Source organism: Onychostruthus taczanowskii, unplaced genomic scaffold (genome assembly GCF_017590055.1).
Source record: "Onychostruthus taczanowskii isolate IOZ18803 unplaced genomic scaffold, ASM1759005v1 scaffold127, whole genome shotgun sequence".
In the NCBI taxonomy this organism is placed as follows: Eukaryota; Metazoa; Chordata; class Aves; order Passeriformes; family Passeridae; genus Onychostruthus; species Onychostruthus taczanowskii.
In genome coordinates, this window is record NW_024498429.1 from 580,663 (window position 1) to 601,691 (window position 21,029).

Sequence of the window (21,029 nt, forward strand, 5' to 3'; positions counted from 1 at the left end):
TTGTTTAAATCAAAAAACTGTTTAATGCAAAGTAAGTATTTCATAGAAGTATACCCACAAGTGTGCTGGATTGTATTGACTTTATTTAATGCAGTTAAAGTACAAATAGGTCTGATTTTCCATCACTCCAATAAGAAAATGTCTTTCCTTTCACAAGCTCTTTCTCAACTTTTTTGTTCTTCTTGTTGCTAGCTGCCTCCTATAATTGTGTAGCCTACAGCACACAGCTACTAATCCAATTCCTTGGTTATGGTTAATATTAATCCGTTCCAGCTTTAATCCCTCCAACATCTCTTTTCATGTACACTATGACTCTTTTGAGGAACAAAAGTGGCTCATCATTCTTTTCAAGGCTGAGGAATTTTTCTCTAAGAGAAAGAGAACAGCAGCTCCCCACAATCCTCCATCCTCTCCCTCAGTTAAACTAGGTCATCTTTGAGACACTTTTGCCTTCATCACACCTAATGACAAGCTGCCACGGTTCCCAGATGTGTACCTCCCTGCTCATCTTCCTCTTGCTATCTCACTCAAAACTCAGCAAGACTCTTAGCACGAAGTTGAGAGCCAGACTTCTCCTCTCTGAAGCACTCACAGCTCTGCCTCACTTTTTTTATACAGTCATTTAGCACCTCCAACTAGATGGAAAAATAAATTCATATACACTTCCCACAAACTACCATCCCACAGGAGCCACGATGCTCCAGTGATGAAGCTGCTGCTCCCACTGGGAAGATTTCTAAGATCAACTCTGTTGCAGAACCATAGAGGTGCAAGGAAAAAGTGAACATGAAGTTTGTATTAGAGCCAAAAAATTCTATGCTGTCACATATAGAAAAGCAGTATAGAAAGCAACCAAAGGTCAGGGAGAAGGAGAAGCAAGAGAAGCAAAGCAGGCCAAGGGAAGCAATTCTGTCCCTCTGCCCCACTCCGGTGAGACCCCATCTGCAGAGTTGCCTCCAGCCCTGGGGCCCTGGGGTGGACCTGGAGCTGCTGGAGAGAGTCCAAAGTAGGCACCAAGATGATCAGAGGAATGGAGCAGCTCTGCTGGGAGAAAAGGCTGGGAGAGCTGGGATTGTTCAGCCTGGAGAAGAGAAGCTTCAGGGTGAGCTCATTGTGACCTTCCAGTACCTGAAGGAGCTGACAGAAAAGGCAGAGAGAAACTATTTATTTTGACAGGACAAGGGGGAATGGGTTCAAAACTGTCAGAGGGAGGGTTATGGGATACTGGGAAGAAATTCCTCCCTGTGAAGGTGGGGAGGCCCTGGCACAGGGTGCCCAGAGAAGCTGTGGCTGCCCCTGGGTCCCCAGAAGTGTCCCAGGCCAGGCTGCATGGGGCTCTGAGCAACCTGGGACAGTGGAAGGTGTCCCTGCCCATGGTGGGAGGTTGGAACTTGATGACCTTTAAGGTCCTATCCAACCCAGGCCATGCTATAACTCTGTGATCCTCAATGGTACCTTTCCATACCCTCTCTACTGTTTTCCATTTTTTCCCCAGTTTAGTGGGGGTCAATGAAAGATGATTATGCACAATATGGTAGTTACTGTAAACAGTACTAGTGCAGAGTTCCTGAGCAGATACAGGGCTCAGTACCCATTTTTATCCAATTTGAATGCAAAACAGACTAAAGCTAGCACTGATCACCATTGCCACAGGGTATCTTCCATTAAATGCTCACTTGGCATAACGAAAACCAGAACTTCATTCAGTTGTCATCATTTCAAGTACATCTGATACTTCCCAGGGATGAGGAGTACTTCTCTCCACAAATAACTCTCAAGAAGCTACAGTAAGTTAACTGGTTACAACTTTTAGGTTTGGCTTTGTCATTTGTAACGCTGCTGTGGGCTGCCAGTTTTAGAATTCTCATTAATCACTGCAGAGACTATGTGCAAAAAACCCCACAGCAAGCCATAAATTAATCAGAAGGATTGCCCAAGTGGAAGATATGATCCCAGATATTATTGAATCATGCCCATTTACCTATAAAAAAAATAAACCCCAACCCTTTTGTAAACAGATGGGAACAGAAGCAATGACCTAAGTTTTACAGTCTTCAGGAAGGGGGTTGGGATGTGCAAAATTGTTTAGATTCCCTGACAACACAACTTGGCAAAAACCCACAAAGTATAATGTATATCAGCCCTAAAAAGGCTCAGTATTCTTTCCCTATAGTTTTATAACTCGAGCCAAGCAAATACCAGTGTTAATTAGAATTATCAATAGTTAACTTCCAGAAAAACAGGAGTTATCATTTTCTTTTACAGTGGAAATAAGCAACTCCAAACTCCTGGAACATGCCCATGTATGCATGGCCAAGCACCTAGGCAAAAATCTGGCATCTCAGAGTTCATGGCTATCAGAAAGAAAACGTAAGAGTCTTGCACTGATACTAATTTACATTAATATGCCCAGTTTTTCTCATTTTCAGCCACACAAAAAAAAAAAAGTTAAAGAAGAGACTTCTCTAGTTCATCACTTACAATTCATCCCAATTTTCGGTGAAAAAGTTTGAGTTATTTTGAGTTAAACATTAAGCTGTTTACTTTCTGCTGATGCTTCCCATGAAACTTCTCTCTCCACCATGTTTTTCTGCCCCATCTAGATCTACTTGGTTTCTTACTCTCAAGATGATTGGGAAATGCTGAAGATGGCCTAAAGATATGAAGCTATATTTTAAGAAGATTTGAATTATTACACACTGCCTTATTTTAACAGCTATGGTTTTATTTAAACACCAAATATTGGAGATTCATCCCTCAATGATAACAAGTGACAACTTTATTTTAAGCAAAATGTTACTCAAGCAATGGGAAAAAAGAGGTGGGGGAGCAGCAACAAAGCTTGCACTGTAAAAATCCAGTGTGAAACATTAAGTCAGAGAGTAAATTAATACCTTACAATAACTGTACTTCATTTCTCTAACACACATTTATCAAACACAAAAACCACCAGCAGAAGTGCAAGGGAGCATAGTATTAAAAATGAGTAATCAGAGATTCCAGTCAGTTATTCATCTTGGTGAAAAAAATCAAGTTTAAAATAAACTTCTCTGTTTGGTTTAACTAAATTCACACAGTACATGATGGCATGTTTAAAAACCAAAATGCTTCATCAAATCACAACCAAATCACAGCAGTTCAGATTTTGCCAGACCACATTATTAGAACTGGCTCCACTTTGATGTGATCCTCAAATTGGAATTGGAAATTGACTCCTCTGTTTATCCATCAGTTAAGATGAACAGCTATGACAGTTCTGTATATCTATAAATACACCAAAAATTTATTTTCAAGCTTTTACATATTTGGACAAAATTCAAATCACAATCTATTTGCAGCAGTTTATCAACTATGTTGTGTTTCCACTTTAAACCGAATAAAAATTTGGTCTCATTGTCTAAAAACATTTTAAACCTCTTGTTCATTACATTGCACAAGAATTCATAACACAAATCTTAAGAGATCTGTACAAATTTGACATTACTGTAAGAATTCCATTAAGCAACATTTCTTTGTATGCTAAAGGACTCTGGAGCAATACCCTTGTAATATCAACATGATAAAAAGTGTTTTAGTTTCCAGAACTGTATTCAGAAGAGAGGTAAAATGAGATGGATCTAAATCACAAATGCCAAAGAAAACCTGTGAACAGAATTTATAACAGCTGATAGCTATTCCTGAAAGAAACACATCTTAGCCGCTTGCTAATATATTTGGAGCCTAATTGCTGATATTCATTTTTATGTATATGCTTTCATTTGCATCTAAATATTCATCCAAACTTCAATATATTTAACATTTATTCCTAAAGGTTACTTGGTATTTCCATGTTTCAATGCTTCTAGGACAGATTTTCATTTTTTGTTTTTAGAGTGGATCAGCTCTAAAATGAAATTCAGCTTTTCCTGAAGCAGCCCAATTTAGCTTTTCTTCAGCATTTCAGCTGGAGTTCCTAGTTCAAGATCAGTTATCTTACTGCATAGCCTAGAATGTAGAATATTCTTCTAGGAAAACAATATTCCAAATGGTATGTTCACTGTGAATATTAAACAAATTATACACTTTTCATGTTAAGATGTGAATTGTTTCAGAGAATTCCTTAAGTCCTCACATCTGGCCTTGTTTGTGTTTTGCAGCTATTCTGGAAGAGGGATGTTTTATTCCACTACATATTATATTATAAAAGAAAGCAATAGGTGCAGCCTACCATAAGCACCAATGTGATGCAACTGCCCTTCTGCAAAATTAAATATTAATTTGATATCAAAGGGCACAAACAAAGCAGTATTCTGGATGGCTGATCACACATGCTATCACTGAATGTATATTAGGGCAAATAATGGGAATTACCTACAATTTCTAATCACTGTATCTGGCTTTAGCAAGAAAAGAAAAGAAAAAACAAAACAAAACAAAAAACCCAACCAACCAGCAAAACTCAACAGCATTAATTTAATGTGTTTTTTAAAAGGGAGCTGTAGGAATCTCAAAATAACCAGTCAACAATCATTTTGAGGAACTCCTACTATGTCAGGGAAGAAGACAGCAAGTACTGACAGAAAGCAGCATGCCATGCTGAAGACTTTCTCCCACAAGTCTTACTGTCTTTAGGAGCCACAGCTTCTGGTAGATACCATAAAATTATGTTTTCACAAGCAGTAATTAAAAGTACGAATTAACACAATTGGAACAATAACAGAATAGACCAATAACAAAGACTTCTACACAATAATGTTCAGGGTACAGTACTGTCCTCATAGGTTCTACAAGTTTTAGTGCCCAAAATACACGAAAAATTGTCCAAACTTGTATCACAAAATCAGGAGAGGATGATTCTTGGTGCAGTGAGACAGAAAGGCTAAAACTAATGAACCTCACATTAAAGCTTTCTGCTTCTTCCATTCAACCCTGACTGTCACATTCAGAGTAACAGATATAAAACACCACTTTATGGCAAAATCACTTTGTCTTGAGCAAATTAAGTGCCTATATCATCCTGCAGATAGCACCTGTACAAGGCACTGCAGTACACACACAGAGCAGGAAATACATTACATTTTTCCATACTTAAATGAGGGAAAGCACATGCACAAGGAGAAAATTGGACAAGCATAATCTTCAGCGCTTGAAGTTCTACACAGTCAACAACTCATTTCTCAGTCCTTGCTAGAATGAGCTTAAGGCAAAGTATAAATTTCAGAGAGACTGCAAACACAGAGTAAAAACCTTGGCAAAATTTAAAGCAGAAGAATAGAAATACATCAGGATATGTAGAGCTGAAAGAGGAAAAGGGATGCAAAAGCAATGTTTTAATGCTGTCAGAGATTCACCAATAAACTCCCTTCTCATTACAATATCATCAAGTTAACAGATGGTAAAGCATTAACCAAATAAGAGGGTGTCAAGAACTGCTAGGAAGAACAAGACAGCAGATGTTCCTGATTTTGTCCAAAAAAGTGCCATCACCTTTATATCCAAAAGGAATTTCACTATCTCAAACAAGAAGATTAAAAGGCAACAAGCTAGATTTAAAACAAAACAGTACTAATGGGCTTGCTGGTATCACAGCCAACCTCCAACCATGTTTTGACTACCTTAATGGTACTCCCTTTCCACAGTTCTCAAGATTACTGCTACACTCTCTGAAAGACAAAACCACCTGCACACATGGAAACTCAAACTCCCTGCTCCTTTTGATACAGTCTGCAGTGAGATGGATTCTGGGAAAATAACGGACTTTAGAAGAAATCAAGATTAAGATGACAACCCAAGCTGATCTGACTGGGAAGCACACAGGATTTTAAGTGAAGCCCCATCTGTCTGAGGGGCAGAACAGCAGAGTCCATGAAGCTGGGCACAAGGTGCTGGGTGTGTGACACTGGACTTCCCAGTGCTACACAGACCATGCAGAACCAGAATGACTGGGAGCACCAATACAGGCCATTGGACTTAGGAAATCACAAATAAAGTATTGAGGAGAATCTCACAGTAAGTCCTAGCAAAAGCCAAACACTGACCTCCCGATTTCATCTACTTCAAGTATACAGTCTCACTGCTCCTGCTCAGCTTTTCCTACCACAGGCATTTCTAAAAGATTAATAGTTCTTTAGACTTTCTATAAATTCCACCTCAAGCAGCAGTGTTCCAATTAGACATTTATGAGATACTATCAAGAGATACCCATCAAAAATACAGAAAACTTGCAATTGGTAACATTTGCTTTATTCCTCTCTGCAAATAAAATTCTTCCTTGGAGTCAAGGGCTCTGTACAGAAAGAACTGTGACTAAGGAAATGTTTACACACTGAAATCCCCAAAAGCTTTCTTGTAGCATTAAACTGATGACATAAACTCATTAGAAAGCTCTCTTCTCAAAAAAAAAAAAAAAAAAAAAAAAAAAAAAAAAAAAAAAAAAAGCATAAGAATTACAGTGGTTAAGGTATTAAGTGTCATTTCTAGGTCATTATATACAGTAAGTGTTTCACTCAAACACTGGTATCAATTCATGCTTCTTAGCAAAGGAAGTTATACACTGAACCTGCCAACAGCAGATGTTCTGCTTGTACTTTGGAAAAACATCAGCATTGGAGGGGGAGGGGGACACAAGCAATATTTAATATCCCACACATAAAAGCACTACAGCAAGCTCTGGAATGTGAGTAGCATGTCTCACAGCTCCCATATTAATGGGGAACAGAATGAGACAAAGCAGCACTGATTTTTACAGCAGCATTAGATGACCTGTACAGCTTTGAAGGAAAGGGATGATAACACTCCCATTTCACAACTCGTAAGGAAAGCCAAACCACAAGGAAATTAAATGAACTTGACACAACAACTCAACAGGCACAAAGGAAAGAAGAACCTACCCTTTCACACAGTGCCACATCCACGAGGTCACACTGCCCCTGCCAGACAAAGAAGCATCTGGTGTCCCCCAGGACTGGGGTTGTGACCACCTGCTCTGACTGCCAGAGCTCCAGCAAGGGGCACACAGCAGTAAAACACATTCTGCCTGCTTTACACGCACATTTAACTTTTAAGAAGCATTAATATTAATGATCCACTTCCCCAGCACATTTTATCAGATCTGCTGGGTTTGTTTTTCCTTTTTTTGTTTCTCAAGAGAGACCACACTCTTTCAGAGAGTCCTTCCTGAGCATACAGACAGGTCACAGGGAATAAAAAACCTAAGCAAAACAAATAACATCAAGAGCTAAGAATGTAGAATTTCAGAAGTGCAAGAACACAGGAACTACTGTAGGTATTTCACTTGAGGTTTTTTTCACTGAAGTGCCTTCCCAAATGCAGGGCAACAAGAAGCAGAACTCTGCCCTCAGGCTGGGCAGTGGCACAGCAGAAGGCAGGGTGGAGGTGCAGAGCCTTGCTGGAGCACTGCTGGCAAAACCCCACGGACACTTCTTTTGTTGCAGCTCACCTTCCTACCAGCAGCAGACAAGTCCTTGTAGAAAAAACACATGGCACACCTGATAGAAAAAGAAAAACTTGGCTTCTCTGATATTTCAAAATGTTATCGGGAGTTTATATCACTGAACTCAGTACTCCTGGTAGCACATTACATAAAGTATAAAATAAGAAATGCCTGGTGGGGGTTATCAGCACTCCCTGCCACACTACTGAAATGAGACATGCTATCTCAATCTGTGGTTTGAAGCCACACCTGGATATTAAAAAACTCTGGTGCAGCATAATCTAACAGATTTGCTTAGTGCTGGGGTTTTTTTTGGTTTTGTTTTTTTTTTCTCAAAACACATGAATCAAAAATAGGAGAGGAAAAAGAAGCACTTTAATGCTTATAAAACCACCAACTGGAGCATTCACTTAAAGGTGTATGCTGGTGGAGAAGGCCAATCAATGGACTGATAGAAATTGCTATTATGGTTTCAAGCCTTCTCAACAAGAAACTTAAGCTGTTTAAGAAAACCATAAGAAAGCAAAGATTTATAAAAACAAGTACTTAAGTAAAAGTCATAAAAACAATACACATTCATCCCAGACCAAGCAAGGTTGTGGAAAATGAGAATACTGAGACAATGACTAAACTGAACATTTGAGAAGTCCGAGCATTTGAGCAGTGCTTTTAGAGAAAACAATTGCCAGTGAAGTGGCAAGAGCAATCCAGACATTGATTATTCTGAAAAAGTAATTTTTATCCACAGAGAAATTGGGCAGCTGGCACACGGGAATCTCATGAGGTATAACAAGACCAAGTGCTAGAGCGGCATCTGTGTTGGGGCAACCCTCAGGATCCATCCAGGCTGGGAATGAACAGGTCAAGAGCAGCCCCGGGGAGCCCTGGGGGAGCTGTGGGGCAGAGCGGGCCCTGCCCGGCCCGAGAGCTGCGAGCCCAAAGCCTGCCCGGGGCTGGGCCCAGCGTGGGCAGCAGGGGAGGGCATTGTGCCCCTCTGGCCCTCAGTGAGAGCCCAGCTGCAGAGCTGCCCCAGCCTGGGCAGCGCAGGAGGGACCTGGAGCTGCTCAGAGAGCCCAGAGGAGGCTCCAGGATGAGCAGAGGGATGGGAAAACTGGCATTGTTCAGCCTGGACATGAGAAGTTTCAGGGTGACCTAACTGCAGCCTTCTAGTGCCTGAAGGAGCAAAAAAGAGAGAGGGAGAAAGTCTATTTTTAAGAGCTTGGAGTGACAGGACAAGGCGGAATAGCTTCAAACTAAAATAGAGCAGGTTTAGATTATATATTAGAAATAAATTTTTCCCTGTGAAGGTGCTGATTTCCTGGCACAGGGTGCCCAGAGAAGCTGTGGCTGTCTCACCCCTGGAAGTGTCCAAGGCCAGGTTGGATAGGGCTTGGAGCAACCTGGGACAGTGGAATGTGTCCCTGCCCGTAGTAGGAGGCTGGAACTTGATGATCTTTAAAGTCCCTTCCAACCCAGGCCATTCTATGATTCTATGAAATACAATAATAAATGAATGGGGGACAAGGAAGTGAAATCACTGTACCAGGGAGAGAACTGGAATCATGGAAAATAAGCACCCTGGGAGATTGCACAAGTAAGCCTTGTCAATCAAAAGCAACCAGCTTTATCGTGCAGTTTTGAAAGGATCAGATGAAGGGCAAAGCAACAGATGTACTACATGAATAATAGTAAAATATTTGACAAAAAACTCTCTCAAGACTGCTACTCTCCAAAATCAACTCAAAGTGGCTTGGACAGAAACACTACAATGTAACCTGAAACCCAATGACTAGTCATAATATGAAAACGGAAAAGCCTAAAGCAGAAAATAAAAACAAATAAATAGATATAAAGATGAGCATTCCCTGGGCTGGGAAACCCTCCAACTGTCACACTGAAAAGTGCTGTGTCAATTTAGACTAATGTTCCCAGAAGTTAAAGCAATAAACAGAAATGGATTGCAAGTCTTGATTAGTGGGATACTGCAAAGATTGAAATTAGTTCTGACACTACTCAGAAACAGAAGCAGAACTGAGTATGTTTGAGATCCACAGAGAATATTTCCAGATGGTAACAAACTTGCAGATAAGTTGCAATGCCAATTGGTACAAAACAGTAATAAGATGACCTAAAGTGATTAAAATCTGGGGTTCTTTTTTAAACAAAAGCAAAATAAAGATTCAGTGTGTACTGGGAAGTGACAAACTGCAGTAAAAGATCCAACTGAGAGACACAGAAAAAGAAAAGTATATTTCATTTTAGAGAAAAAATTACAATAAAAATAGTAGGAGATGGTAGAACAGCTTTAAAGGTAAAACCAAAAAACACAGCTCTGGAGCAGGCTATGGAGAAGAAGACCTGCATGCTCCACATTAAAAAAACTCCTGTAGAAGAGGTCCTTCATTCCTGCAAAATGTGCATTAAGAAGAGCAATTAAGGTAATCTGGAGTTCATTCCCTAAAACCTGCACACACACTGCACTCCCCTTCCAAAGAGCTGTCCCCCCTGTCAGCTTCCCTTCTACAGACCTCGCCCTCTGGTTGCCAGAACAAGGGTAATTAATGCACCAGTCTCCATCACCACCACACAGTCAAACATGCCATGCTGTGCACAATTCAATACTCACAATTATTCAAAATACAAATGCCACAAAATCTCACCAATCTCCATTAAGAAGAAGAGATCAAGAAATCAAATTCTTAGTTTCTAATTTTCATGGTCCCAAAAAGTCTATAAGAAAAAAAAGGTAAAAGCCCACACAGACTGAGAGGTTACTTTCTTGTACTGATCTGGTCCTTTCAAAAGTGAGATCCCCTCCTCTCATCTGATCCTTTCAAAAGTGTTAAGGGGGAAAAAAAGCAAACAAACAAAACCCCCAAAAATATACTTCTGCAGTTTTTTAAGAAGGCAGTAAAACTACTCAGCTTTGCTGATGTCAGTCAAGTGTAATCACCAAAACCAAAGGTTGATTTTGGTTGTAACCTACTTGAAATTTATGACAATGTTTTAAAGAGCTTCCTCATTAGGTCACTGAGAAATAACTAACATTTGCAAAGCATTTCACTGTGCTTTATTACAGCTCCAATTGCTAATCCAAGGTTCAACTTGGAACACATAGATAGCTTTCAATCAAATTCATGGAAAAACATTACTTATAGTGAGTGAATTTAAAGCTGCAATTTAGTGAGTGAAACTGAAGTCAGATTAAAGCTGCAATGCTTACCAGTCATCCAGCAGAGCTTCAGAGAAATCATAGGAAATTGCACCATTAATTGGGCACCACAGCACCATTTTATTTTTCTGAACCAGTAATACATTTAATATGTGTTTCTACACTTAGAGCGTGAAAGGGTTAAATACTTTTTGTCTTCCAATAAAAACTCTATGTGGCAAGGCTATTAAGTCATTCTGGCATGATCTCCACATAAAGCAGCTGCTGTACAGTATGTTTTACTTTATAAAATATCTTTAATCAGCACACTGACTAGCTCTGTCATTTATAATTAAGGAGGTAAATGGCAGGTGCAGCATTAATTAGCAAAACTGAAGTCTTTGTGAAGGCATGCAGTCATACCAACTCAATGCTTTCTAGGAACAGAAATGATGGCTAACAGCTTTGTTGCACCAGAAACTTGATTAGGTAAGACTGTGCCAAGAAAGAGGGACATTTACAAAACATTTACACTTCAGAAGCCTTTACTATTCTATATTACCATATTCATTTCTAAAACCCTTCTAAAGTTAAAAATAAAAAAATATTCAGGAGCAGAAAAGCTACCCTTTAAGCTCAGAGTCATTCTCTGTGTTTCTGCTTTACAAATGACACAGGGAGAGGGGCAGAGGTACAGGTCAAGAGACAAGCAAAGTGGTTCTCTTACTTGAAAAGGTTTCTCCAGCCAACAACTAAGAAATTGGCTGGCCCAACATCTGGAGAAATGCCCACAGCCATAATTCAAAAACAGAGCAGTGTTGTGGTGATCACTTCCATGACCACAGGACACCAGTCCTACAATTACCCTCATAACAATTCCACAACTGCCACCTTAAGAAGCTTTGGGGTTTTTTGGAGAAGGTCCACAGTCTGCAAGCTAAACTAAATCTCTCCTTCCTTTTAAAACTGCAGAGGTTATTTTGGCTTGAAGGACTTCTGAAAGGTAGGCTTACAACTATTTTTACACATCTTCAGAGCACACACATTCAGCACGCAGTCCTAGCAGGTCCGTAACACCTCCAACGCAGCAGTGACCCTCAACACCCGTACTGCTTAGTGCTGTGGCTGACCCCAGCCCAGAGCACTGCATCCCCCCTCCATGCACATCTGTCCTGCAGAGTGCCCAGGCACCACTCATGAAGACAAGTGCAGTGGTGGGGCTGGGAAAACCACCGTGCTCATGGTCTCATTTGCACACGTACAGCCTGCTGATGATCCCTGCAAACACTCTCAGGTAGGGCACCGGCTTTGGCCAAAGTCACACTGCAGTCTGAATGGAGGCAAGAAGCCCCATTTCTGTACCACTTCAAGGCCAAAAGATTAACTCTTCTGAATGACTCATTAGCCACACCATGCTTCAAAAGCAATTCAAATATGTGTTCTTAAGAAGTGAAGGCATAACACTACATCAAATGATGTGTTTAGTAATACAGCAGCAGTAAAATTGTAGTAAAGAGCCTTTTGCATGAATTTTAAAAAAATCTATGTATTTCTGCTCAAATTCACATCTGTCTTAAATAGAAAGCAGAATAAACACCAGGCAGAGCAACTCCACCCCGTGCCATGAACTAGCAGACCAGCAGTAGACCTCTGTAAGATACCAACTTCTCAACTACCACACAAAGCATTCCACTGATTTGTGCCTCACTGATGTTAAATGACTGTTCCTGCAGTGGGCAGACAGTGCCTTCCACAGGTCCAGAAGTAAGCACTTCCAAGGCAAACTAGTAATAAACTGCAGCGGATAGAAGGCATGTTTACTTGTGTTTTTCTTTCAGTGCTAATTTTGAGTTAAAATTGAATCTTCTGAGAAGGAACACAATCCCCAGCTGTGAGCAGTACCCACTGCCAACCAACTTATGAAGCAGAACCGCTACTGACTCACAAATGAGTTATTCACCCATCCTCCTCCTGACAAGCAGAAAAAGTACATGACCACGGCTGACAGAAGAGAAAACAAGATTCAAACAGAGGGATTCAGGAAGGGTAAGCAGAAGAATTTAGAAAACAACAAAGACCATTTGTTATACTCTGCAAGAAGACACAAACAATGACAATAAACCACTTTTAACTAGACTTAATTAATTCTGCAGATGAGTGCTGCACAAACAAATCAAAAAGGCTACTAGTTATAAGCACCACAATATTTTGTTTGAGAATGCAAAATGAGATGCTGGAATTTCAATAATATTTTTAAGCTTTTTTAGATTAGGCACAATCAGTGTGGGTATGAAACAACTGTTTTGAACTAGCAGAAGAGAACCTAAGGATAGGGAAAAACTTTGTCTGTAAGTGGGAACAGATTTCAGAGAGTACACATGGGGGGCTTACAGAACCTGTCCTCCCAGACAGGTGTGGCTCACAGCTAGAATGTTCCAGACAGCAGTATGCAGATTTTTATGCCATCACAACTGCAGTCCCTAGACAGGTCTAAGACAGTGAAATTCACATAAACTCTCTGAGAAGACAGCAGCCATGCCCTGCCATATGGTCTGACACAGTTCAGCACATGGGATCAGTTACAACTGTTTTCCTTTTCCCAAAATTAGCATTAAAATATAAGTGATAGCTTCAATTAGAAGAGAAGCAGCTTGTCAAAAGATTAAATTAGAATCAATCCAATGTTCTGAGACAATGTAGATGATACAAAAATTTACAAAAATTGGTAGAAGGTATAAATACAATTAAGACTGAGAAAATAAATGAACACATAAATAAATCAATTCCTCCACTACTATGGCACTGTGCAGTATTTACTACCAAGGTGGATGGAGAGATGTTTATAGCATACTCATAGAATAGCATTAAAAGCACATTTTCCTATCTGTGAGTTCATTTTAAAAAAGCCTGTCAGAGGCTGAACTACCTTATGCCATTCAGAAAGTTTAATTAGCTAAGGCTGCTGCAAACTGGCAAAGCAGCTTGAAAAAGCCTGCTTTATTATTTGACTTTCTTGGGCTTAACACAAGATACTGACTTTTCTTTATGGTTCACCTTCCTCTCGGAGCTACCATGAGATTCATGGGCTCCAATTCTAAGGGTACTGTGCTCCAAATGGAGGTGGATCATTTCATATCACATGATCAATACCAACTGATCATGTTTTGTATCTCTGTTTGTATATATCACTCTATGTATATACCATTCCTACAGTGTGATTTGGTGGAATTTGATTAAATGACACAACACTGGAGCTCTACTGGCAGTTACATTATATAAAGTACTTGGATACACCAGAATGCAGTTAAGAGATAGGTCTTACTTTCCCATCCAAACAGCATAGCTTTCAGGGAGTTGTGGAACAAAAAGCATAGATCTTCCAGTATCAACATCTACTGCTCCAAAGCAGCCTGCTTCAGTTACTCCAAAAGTCCAGTGAAAGTAAGATTCCTAGGTTAAAACAAAATATATTCTTAGAAGAAAGACCTCACTTCTACCAGCTCTAAAAATACACTACAGTATCTATTAATTCCTATTTCCACATATCTGGATGAGGTCTCTTGCTTTTGGAGCAGGAGAAGTAGTTTGAAAGTAAAAAGTTACTGAAAAGTAACCTTTTCAGACTAATCCCTTTGCTGGCAAATGGAAAGGATCAGAGATTAATAAACTACTATAAAGAGGTTAACTCAGCACAATAACCATACACTACACATTAAAATACACTCTTCCAATCTAGAATTAGGGAATGTATGATCAGGGAGAAACAACCATCTATCTCACAAGAGACAAGGCAAAAGCAGAGTGCAGCTTCATTGGGTTGCAAGGCAGAGTGCTGAAGTGAAACCCCAACCTTCCCCAGAGAAGAGGAAGCTGCACAAGGAACAGCCCTTAGCCAAGAGGTATTTTTAGAACAAGCAAGCAAATAACAAAACACCTAAAACTATAGGATTTGGACAGGCATATGCTCTAGTACCCTAAAAGGTGCAACTCCTCTAAAACCAGACTAATAACTACATTAGGATATGTGCTATCTAAATTAGAATTTACTAGGTTTGTTTCTTCATAACATAAAACAGCTCAATTAAGTTCACAAAACAAAGTGCTGCATGCAAGGTATGGGATATGCATAATTTGAGTTCATTTACACCAACATCTCCAGAACATGTTAAGTCCTATTCGTGACAGAAGAACACATGGGTGCTTAAGGAAGAGTCTCATTTAAGAGCACACATGTTGTAAATTCCAAGCTATAGGCTGCTGTTTTATAAAACCATGAAATATACTTTTCTACTAATTGATTCAGCTTAGGTCCCCTGTAACATGTTTTATTTCACAAAGAAGGTTGGGTTTTGGGTCATAGACAAAACCGAAAAAATGAAGAAATATTCCACTGCTGTCTTCAAGATTAGGTTCAAACACTGATGAGCAGTAAGGCCTTGAACAGGTTTAGGCCCTTTAAACCAGATAATGAGCCTGCACTAAAACACTGAAAGTGAGAGCAACTCAAAGCTGAAAAAGCAATGTTATAAAGAAGCCAATTTATTTAAGTGAAGCAAGACAATGCATATACGAGAGATAGAGAAAATATTTTAAAATCATTTAAAAATCCATGCAGTGGAAGAGAGTTTCTTAATTTGAAGTTTTGATTCAGCTCTTACCTGGCGAAACACAATACCAGTATCAGTACAGTATCTCTGGGTTTCTTCTCCACCCTGCAGCAGAACAATGGAATTCTTCTGGACATCCTTATTCTGTCTCAAGCGTTCACACAGTCGTCTTCTGTTCAAGGCAAAGAGCGCCACAGGCACCTTCAAAGTCTCATTCCCCAGCCAAAAGGAGGGTCTAGAAGAGATTTTTTTCAATTGACAATTAATGGCAAAGACAGTGGTTAGCACAATTTAGATGCACAGTGCTCATTAGTTTAATTCAACTCTACTAAAAAGGGCTCATCACTGCTGGGAAGAGATGCTGTACACACATATGGCTCTCAAGAGACCATCAAGCATTGCTCACACAAGTACCAAAGGAAACAGGTGGAAACAGCAGACAAGGCTGGCTGCAGCTACAACCCACAGCATATCCCTCATCACATCCCTTTGGGTAATGCAACACAAAGTGACTACAGCCCGAGTCAGCTGAGGAGAGGCAAAGCAGGAGGCAAGAAAATTAGTTCTGAGGTGCTGAAAACAGAAGTGGAAGTTTACAGTAAGTCTAGAAAACTTCAGCAAGTCCTTCTGGGAAACAGGGAGCAGAGAGAAAAGACGATGGAGAGCAGACACAGGACAACAGCATTTCCCACACACAGGATGTGCAAATCTCTTTTCTATGTATATATGTTTATTCTCGAACACTCACAAGCACTCGCAGCCAGTGACTGAACTCAAACACGTGGCCACAGGAGCATGGATTGGGCACCAGGGCTTGTCCCTAAGGCCACACAAATGTGCTGAGACAGCCCAGAAAACTTCGGAAAGATTGTACTCAACAGTGCTGCAACTGCGAGGATACAGTTTAAAAGCACTGTTACTAAGTAATTCTAGATGAATTGAGGTTGAAAGTACCTCAAGAATACGCGGCTGATCCATTCATTTGTTTCAGCTCCATAAGTGCACCTTTTGGAGATGTACCAGTAGAAACACTATAGCTTTTCTACCATATGGAGAAGACAGAGGAGTTTAACCAGGTGATATGAGAAAAATCTAAAAGCAGTTTGTTTTGGGGGTGGTTTTTTAAACTTAAATATGCTTAAATAGCAAAGCTGTGCTTTGGAGCTTCAGTATTAGAGACGATCAATAAAATTTATCCATAAAATCCTATTATTTAAGTCCAATTTATCTCCCCACCTCAACTTCTCCAAGAATGACTGGATGGTCACTTTCTATCAGCTATGCTTCACAGGAGATGACAGAAAGGTGCAGTTACCTTGTTACTATGTTAAGATGACAAGAAATTAACCAGCCACCAAAGTACTTAACCTTAGAGGAGCAAAGCTCCACATCTTAATTATTATATAGCTTTCATAGGCAATCTGAAAGGTAACCTTTGATTTATAGCTGCATAACCTCCTAAAAGACTCTATCAACCTCAGAAATGTAAACCTGTAATTTCCTACTGCAGCCACAGCATAAAAGACCTAATAAAATACTTTATTTTACTTGCTTATAACCACTTGATGTAACAGCATAAGTAATTTTAGAAGGTAAAGGACTGCTCTTGCTAATCCAATTTTCAAACTATCTACTTATGAGTTCAGCTGATGGTGCACAAAACCCAAATGTGTTTATTTTTATTCCTTCCAACACACACACCTAACAACCCCTCACCAAGGCAGGTAATCATCACAAGGGCTGCAGCACATCAGCACAGCCTGGAAGCACAGCACAAGCTTTTGTTTTGGGGTACCCATGCCTGTAGGAAGAAGGAAGCAAGTTCATACAATCCTAGCAATAGCTACTGAAAGTTTAAAGTCAGATAGTGAACCTCAAACTAAAAACAGGCAAGGCTTTCCAGGTACAAAGCTGTGGCTCAGTAACTCAGCAATCACAGGAGGCTGAAAACACTGTTCTCCATGCATGATCGTCCCTTGCAGTAAGTACATGCAACAGCCTGGAAATCACCTGCTCACCTTATGGGGCATTTATGAAAGGGAGGAGAGAACACCATCAGATACCCTTATGTCACATGTTTCTCTCAGATCTTTGTATCTGCTGATTAAAAAAACAAAAACAAAAAAAAAAAAACCAAAAATCTAACAGGCAGAGGTTGTAGCACAGCCTGTCTCATGTTTTGCTTCAAAGGAAGGAAAAAAGTCACCTTCATTGCAATTTTACTTGCTTCACAAGTTTGGGGATCTTTTTCTGTGATTAAAAAAAAAAAAAAAGAAAAAAGAAAAAAGAGAGAACTCTGACCTTTCTGCTCCAGGCCTACTCCTGCACCCTGGAGTTCAAAGGAAGCTGCTACAAAGGCACATTTTCATTTCCCTTGTCTAAAATTAATGCTTTTATTACACTTAAAACCTTTGACAATCCAAATGACACTTAAGGAGAAATAATGACATCAGGCAGCAATTCATACCAGTGGTTTTAAGAAGCCACTAAAGTGGGCCTTTTACTGGGAACTTAAATGCTGAAGCTCAACTGCATTCTAGTGCAAAATGATAGTTCTTGTGCACATTTTCTGTAAGTGAAAGCATGTTCTTCCTTGGACATAACAGATCCCACTCTCCCTGTCTGAATACGATGCCACAGTATTAACCCAGAGCAGAGCAAGGCCTCTGCAGCTGTTTTAGAGTGGCACAGCTTCTTCAGGGGCACGGCCTTGGTCTCTGCTTTAAGGCTGCTGTAGAAATCACAAGAGCTGAGCATGCTGGACCCTGCAGCGAGGGCTGCAGGACCTGAGGGCTGGGCTGAATGTTGCTGCAAATCCTGCTCTGTTCTCAGGCGCCTGCTTAGCACCCATGTTAATTCATACCTCAGGTGGAGTGAGCTTCCCAGGAAATACACCAGCTTTCACAACTGGAATTCTGCAGAGAAAACCAGCTAGGTTTTAGAGAGAATATTCAGCTTAGAAGACTTTGTTTCCTCCACAGCTCTTGATCTCTTTTTTCTCCTGCAAGGCAGAGATCCACTCACCTGGCACATATGAGCCATGCACGAGCTTTCCACAGCTAACAGAGAGCTCTTTTCAGACTCAATACTGATAGAGGCAATTAAATCTTACAAAAAGGTGTGTGGCTGTACACCCAGCTTTCCACAGCAAATAAAAATTGGGAAATGGAACTCCCATAATACTGAAAATCACAAGAAAAAACTGTCACACATAGGACTGGCTGTTCAATGACTTGTAGTAAATTGAGTGGGTACACATATGTAACTGCCTCACGTGTATCAACCCTACAAATACACATGCAATTACAGTGTAAGCAGTGTAAAACTATGGCCTCTGCCTTGGAAAAAAAACTGCCACAAAATTCTCTCTAGGGAAGAAACTGCAAGCTTTTCATTTTGGTCCATGGTCTCTAATCACTCAGTTATATCTCACAAGACACACAAATCACAGAATTATAGAATGGGTTGGGTTGGAACAGACCTCAAAGTTCATCTTTTCCCACATCCCTGTCATGGGCAAGGACACCTCCTACTAGACCAGGCTGCTCAAGGCTTTGCACAGCCTGGCTTTGAACACTGCCAGTGCTGAGGCATCCACAACCTCCTTGGGCAACCTGCTCCAGTACCTTACCCCTCTTACAGTTAAGGATTTCTTCCTAATGTCCAGCCTAAACTTCCTCTCTTTCCATTTCTACCCATGACTCCTTGCCCTATCACTGCAGCTGCTGATGAACAATCCCTCTCCAGCTTCCCTGCAGCCCCCTCAGATACTGGGAGGTGCTGTGAGTCTCCACACAGCCTCCTTCTTTCCAGAACAGCCCAAATTTTCTCAGCTTGTCTTCTTATGAGAGATACTTCAGTCCTGTGATCAACTTTGTGGCCTCCTCTGTACTCACTTCAGCAGTTATCAGAATTTAATCAATACAACATATTGGCTGGTCCTTCAAGGTTGGCTTCTTCTGTTAGCACCAGGACTCCAGCAAGCCCAGCCACAAACCGAACCCAAATCTCTCATGTGAAGTTACACATTTGATAAAGAAGGGTATTTGATAAAAGCTCTGCTTTGTGGTGCACGCCTCTTTGAAGCTATGCAAGCTTCTGCAAATAAACCTTAGCTGCTGTCAAAAGTGGACACTTGCAAGAACAAAACAGGGCAAGAGAAGCTCAGCTCCCTTGTTTTCTCCAGTCTGGTACCACCATTCAACCACTGCTCAGTCTGGTAAAGGCCTCCCACAGTAGCTGACAGTCTCCTGCTGGCTGTCACACACAATTTTTATGATCACTTAGGACCAAGCTCACAGACGAGCTCTTTTATTTTATTATACTGCAAGTGAAATATAGCTGGGAACATTAAACTACATCTGTTTCTTTAAAGGATATTTTTTCTTTGCCTGGAGCTCCTGATTTCAATGCTTATTTCAGAAGTTTTATATTTTAAAGAGCGTACATTCTGGTACTATATGATTCATCTAACATTTTGGATCTGTTGTAAAGCACGCACCAGAACACACTGGTAACTAAAACTCCTATTTTATTTCTGGTTTTCCTACCATTTTTCAGTTAACCTTCCGTACTTCTGGTTTTTTTGAGCAGAAAATTCATGGACTGCCATTTCTGTTCTACTGAGATCCCACAGAGAGGATCCAGATTTCAATGAAGATGAGAAACCACTGAAACTACTTTTCAGTAAATTACTACTTGTTCGTTGACCAGGCCTTATTTATTTGTTTGTTTTGAGCAACAGATTCATCAACATCAGCCTGAAGCGTAAACAATTTCCAATGCTGTCTCCACATCCCACATGTGAAGCTCAAGAGGCCTAGCACAAGGAAACAGGCAATACAACCAAACAGTAACAGCAACTACGGCTGTTCAAGGTATAAAATGGGTATTTTCTTCACGGCCAACCCAGTGCTTCGTTGTGAAGCTGACAGCCTGAAGTCCCGGCGCGCTCCATGCGCTGCCCAGCGCAGCCGGGGCCGGGCCGGGGCTGCGGGCAGGGAGCGCCGGGGGCAGCGACCTCCCCGAGCCCAGCTGAGCCGGGTTCGGCACCTTCGGAAATTCCCCCTTCGTTCTGACACACTTGTAAGGGCACCTTCTTACAGCACCAAGAAATGGCTGAATTTTGCTATGAAATGTGGGGAAACCCTTGTGCTATGCAATCCAAGCCATCTTTAAGCATCAGACAACTTCAGGGATAACGCATGGCTGGAGACGAAGCACTGCGAGCCAACCCGCCCATGGGACCCTTCGCAGCTCTGCCACCGCCCCGCGCAAAACCCGAAATCTTTTCGCAGAACCCCGGGTCCGGAGCACGCAGCCCGGCGCCAGCCTATGCCCTGCCTGCCCGGTCCCGCCGCCGGCCCGGGACACCGCCGGCGCACCGGGCCCCCAGCAAGCCCCCACCGGCCGCGCCGCGGCCCTTGCAGGGAGCGGAGTGCCAGCGGTCCCGGGGCCGGGCGGTCCGGGGGTCCCGGTGCCGGTGCGCCGCGCACTCACCCCGCCGCCGCAGCCATGTTCGCTCGCCGGCCCTGCGCGGTCACGTGGCGGCGGCGCCGCAGAGCGGGCGGGCGGAGCGGCCCCGCCGCGCTGCCCTCGCGGCCGCGCTGCCCTCATGGACCCGCTGCCCTCACGGCCCCGCTGCCGCGCTCCCCTCACGGCCCCGCTGCCGCGCTCCCCTCACGGCCCCGCTGCCCTCACGGCCCCGCCGCCGCGCTGCCCTCACGGCCGCCCCGCACTGCCCTCACGGCCCCGCCGCCGCGCTGCCCTCACGGCCGCCCCGCACTGCCCTCACGGCCCCGCCGCCGCGCTGCCCTCACGGCCGCCCCGCGCTGCCCTC

At 41.8% G+C, this 21,029-nt stretch overlaps 1 protein-coding gene across 1 annotated transcript in view; it reads right to left on the reverse strand.

Annotated features, from left to right (window-relative positions):
• PEPD (peptidase D) overlaps positions 1-20,728 on the reverse strand; it is a 145,434-nt gene extending 124,706 nt beyond the window's left edge. Inside the window, exons 1-3 of the mRNA XM_041396265.1 lie at positions 20,690-20,728; positions 15,242-15,425; positions 13,906-14,033 (exon numbers count right to left, since the gene is read on the reverse strand). Coding sequence (XP_041252199.1) covers positions 13,906-14,033; positions 15,242-15,425; positions 20,690-20,706 — 329 coding nt within the window. The 5' untranslated portion in view covers positions 20,707-20,728. The remainder of the gene's footprint in view (positions 1-13,905; positions 14,034-15,241; positions 15,426-20,689) is intronic.
• Positions 20,729-21,029: the final 301 nt, after the last annotated feature.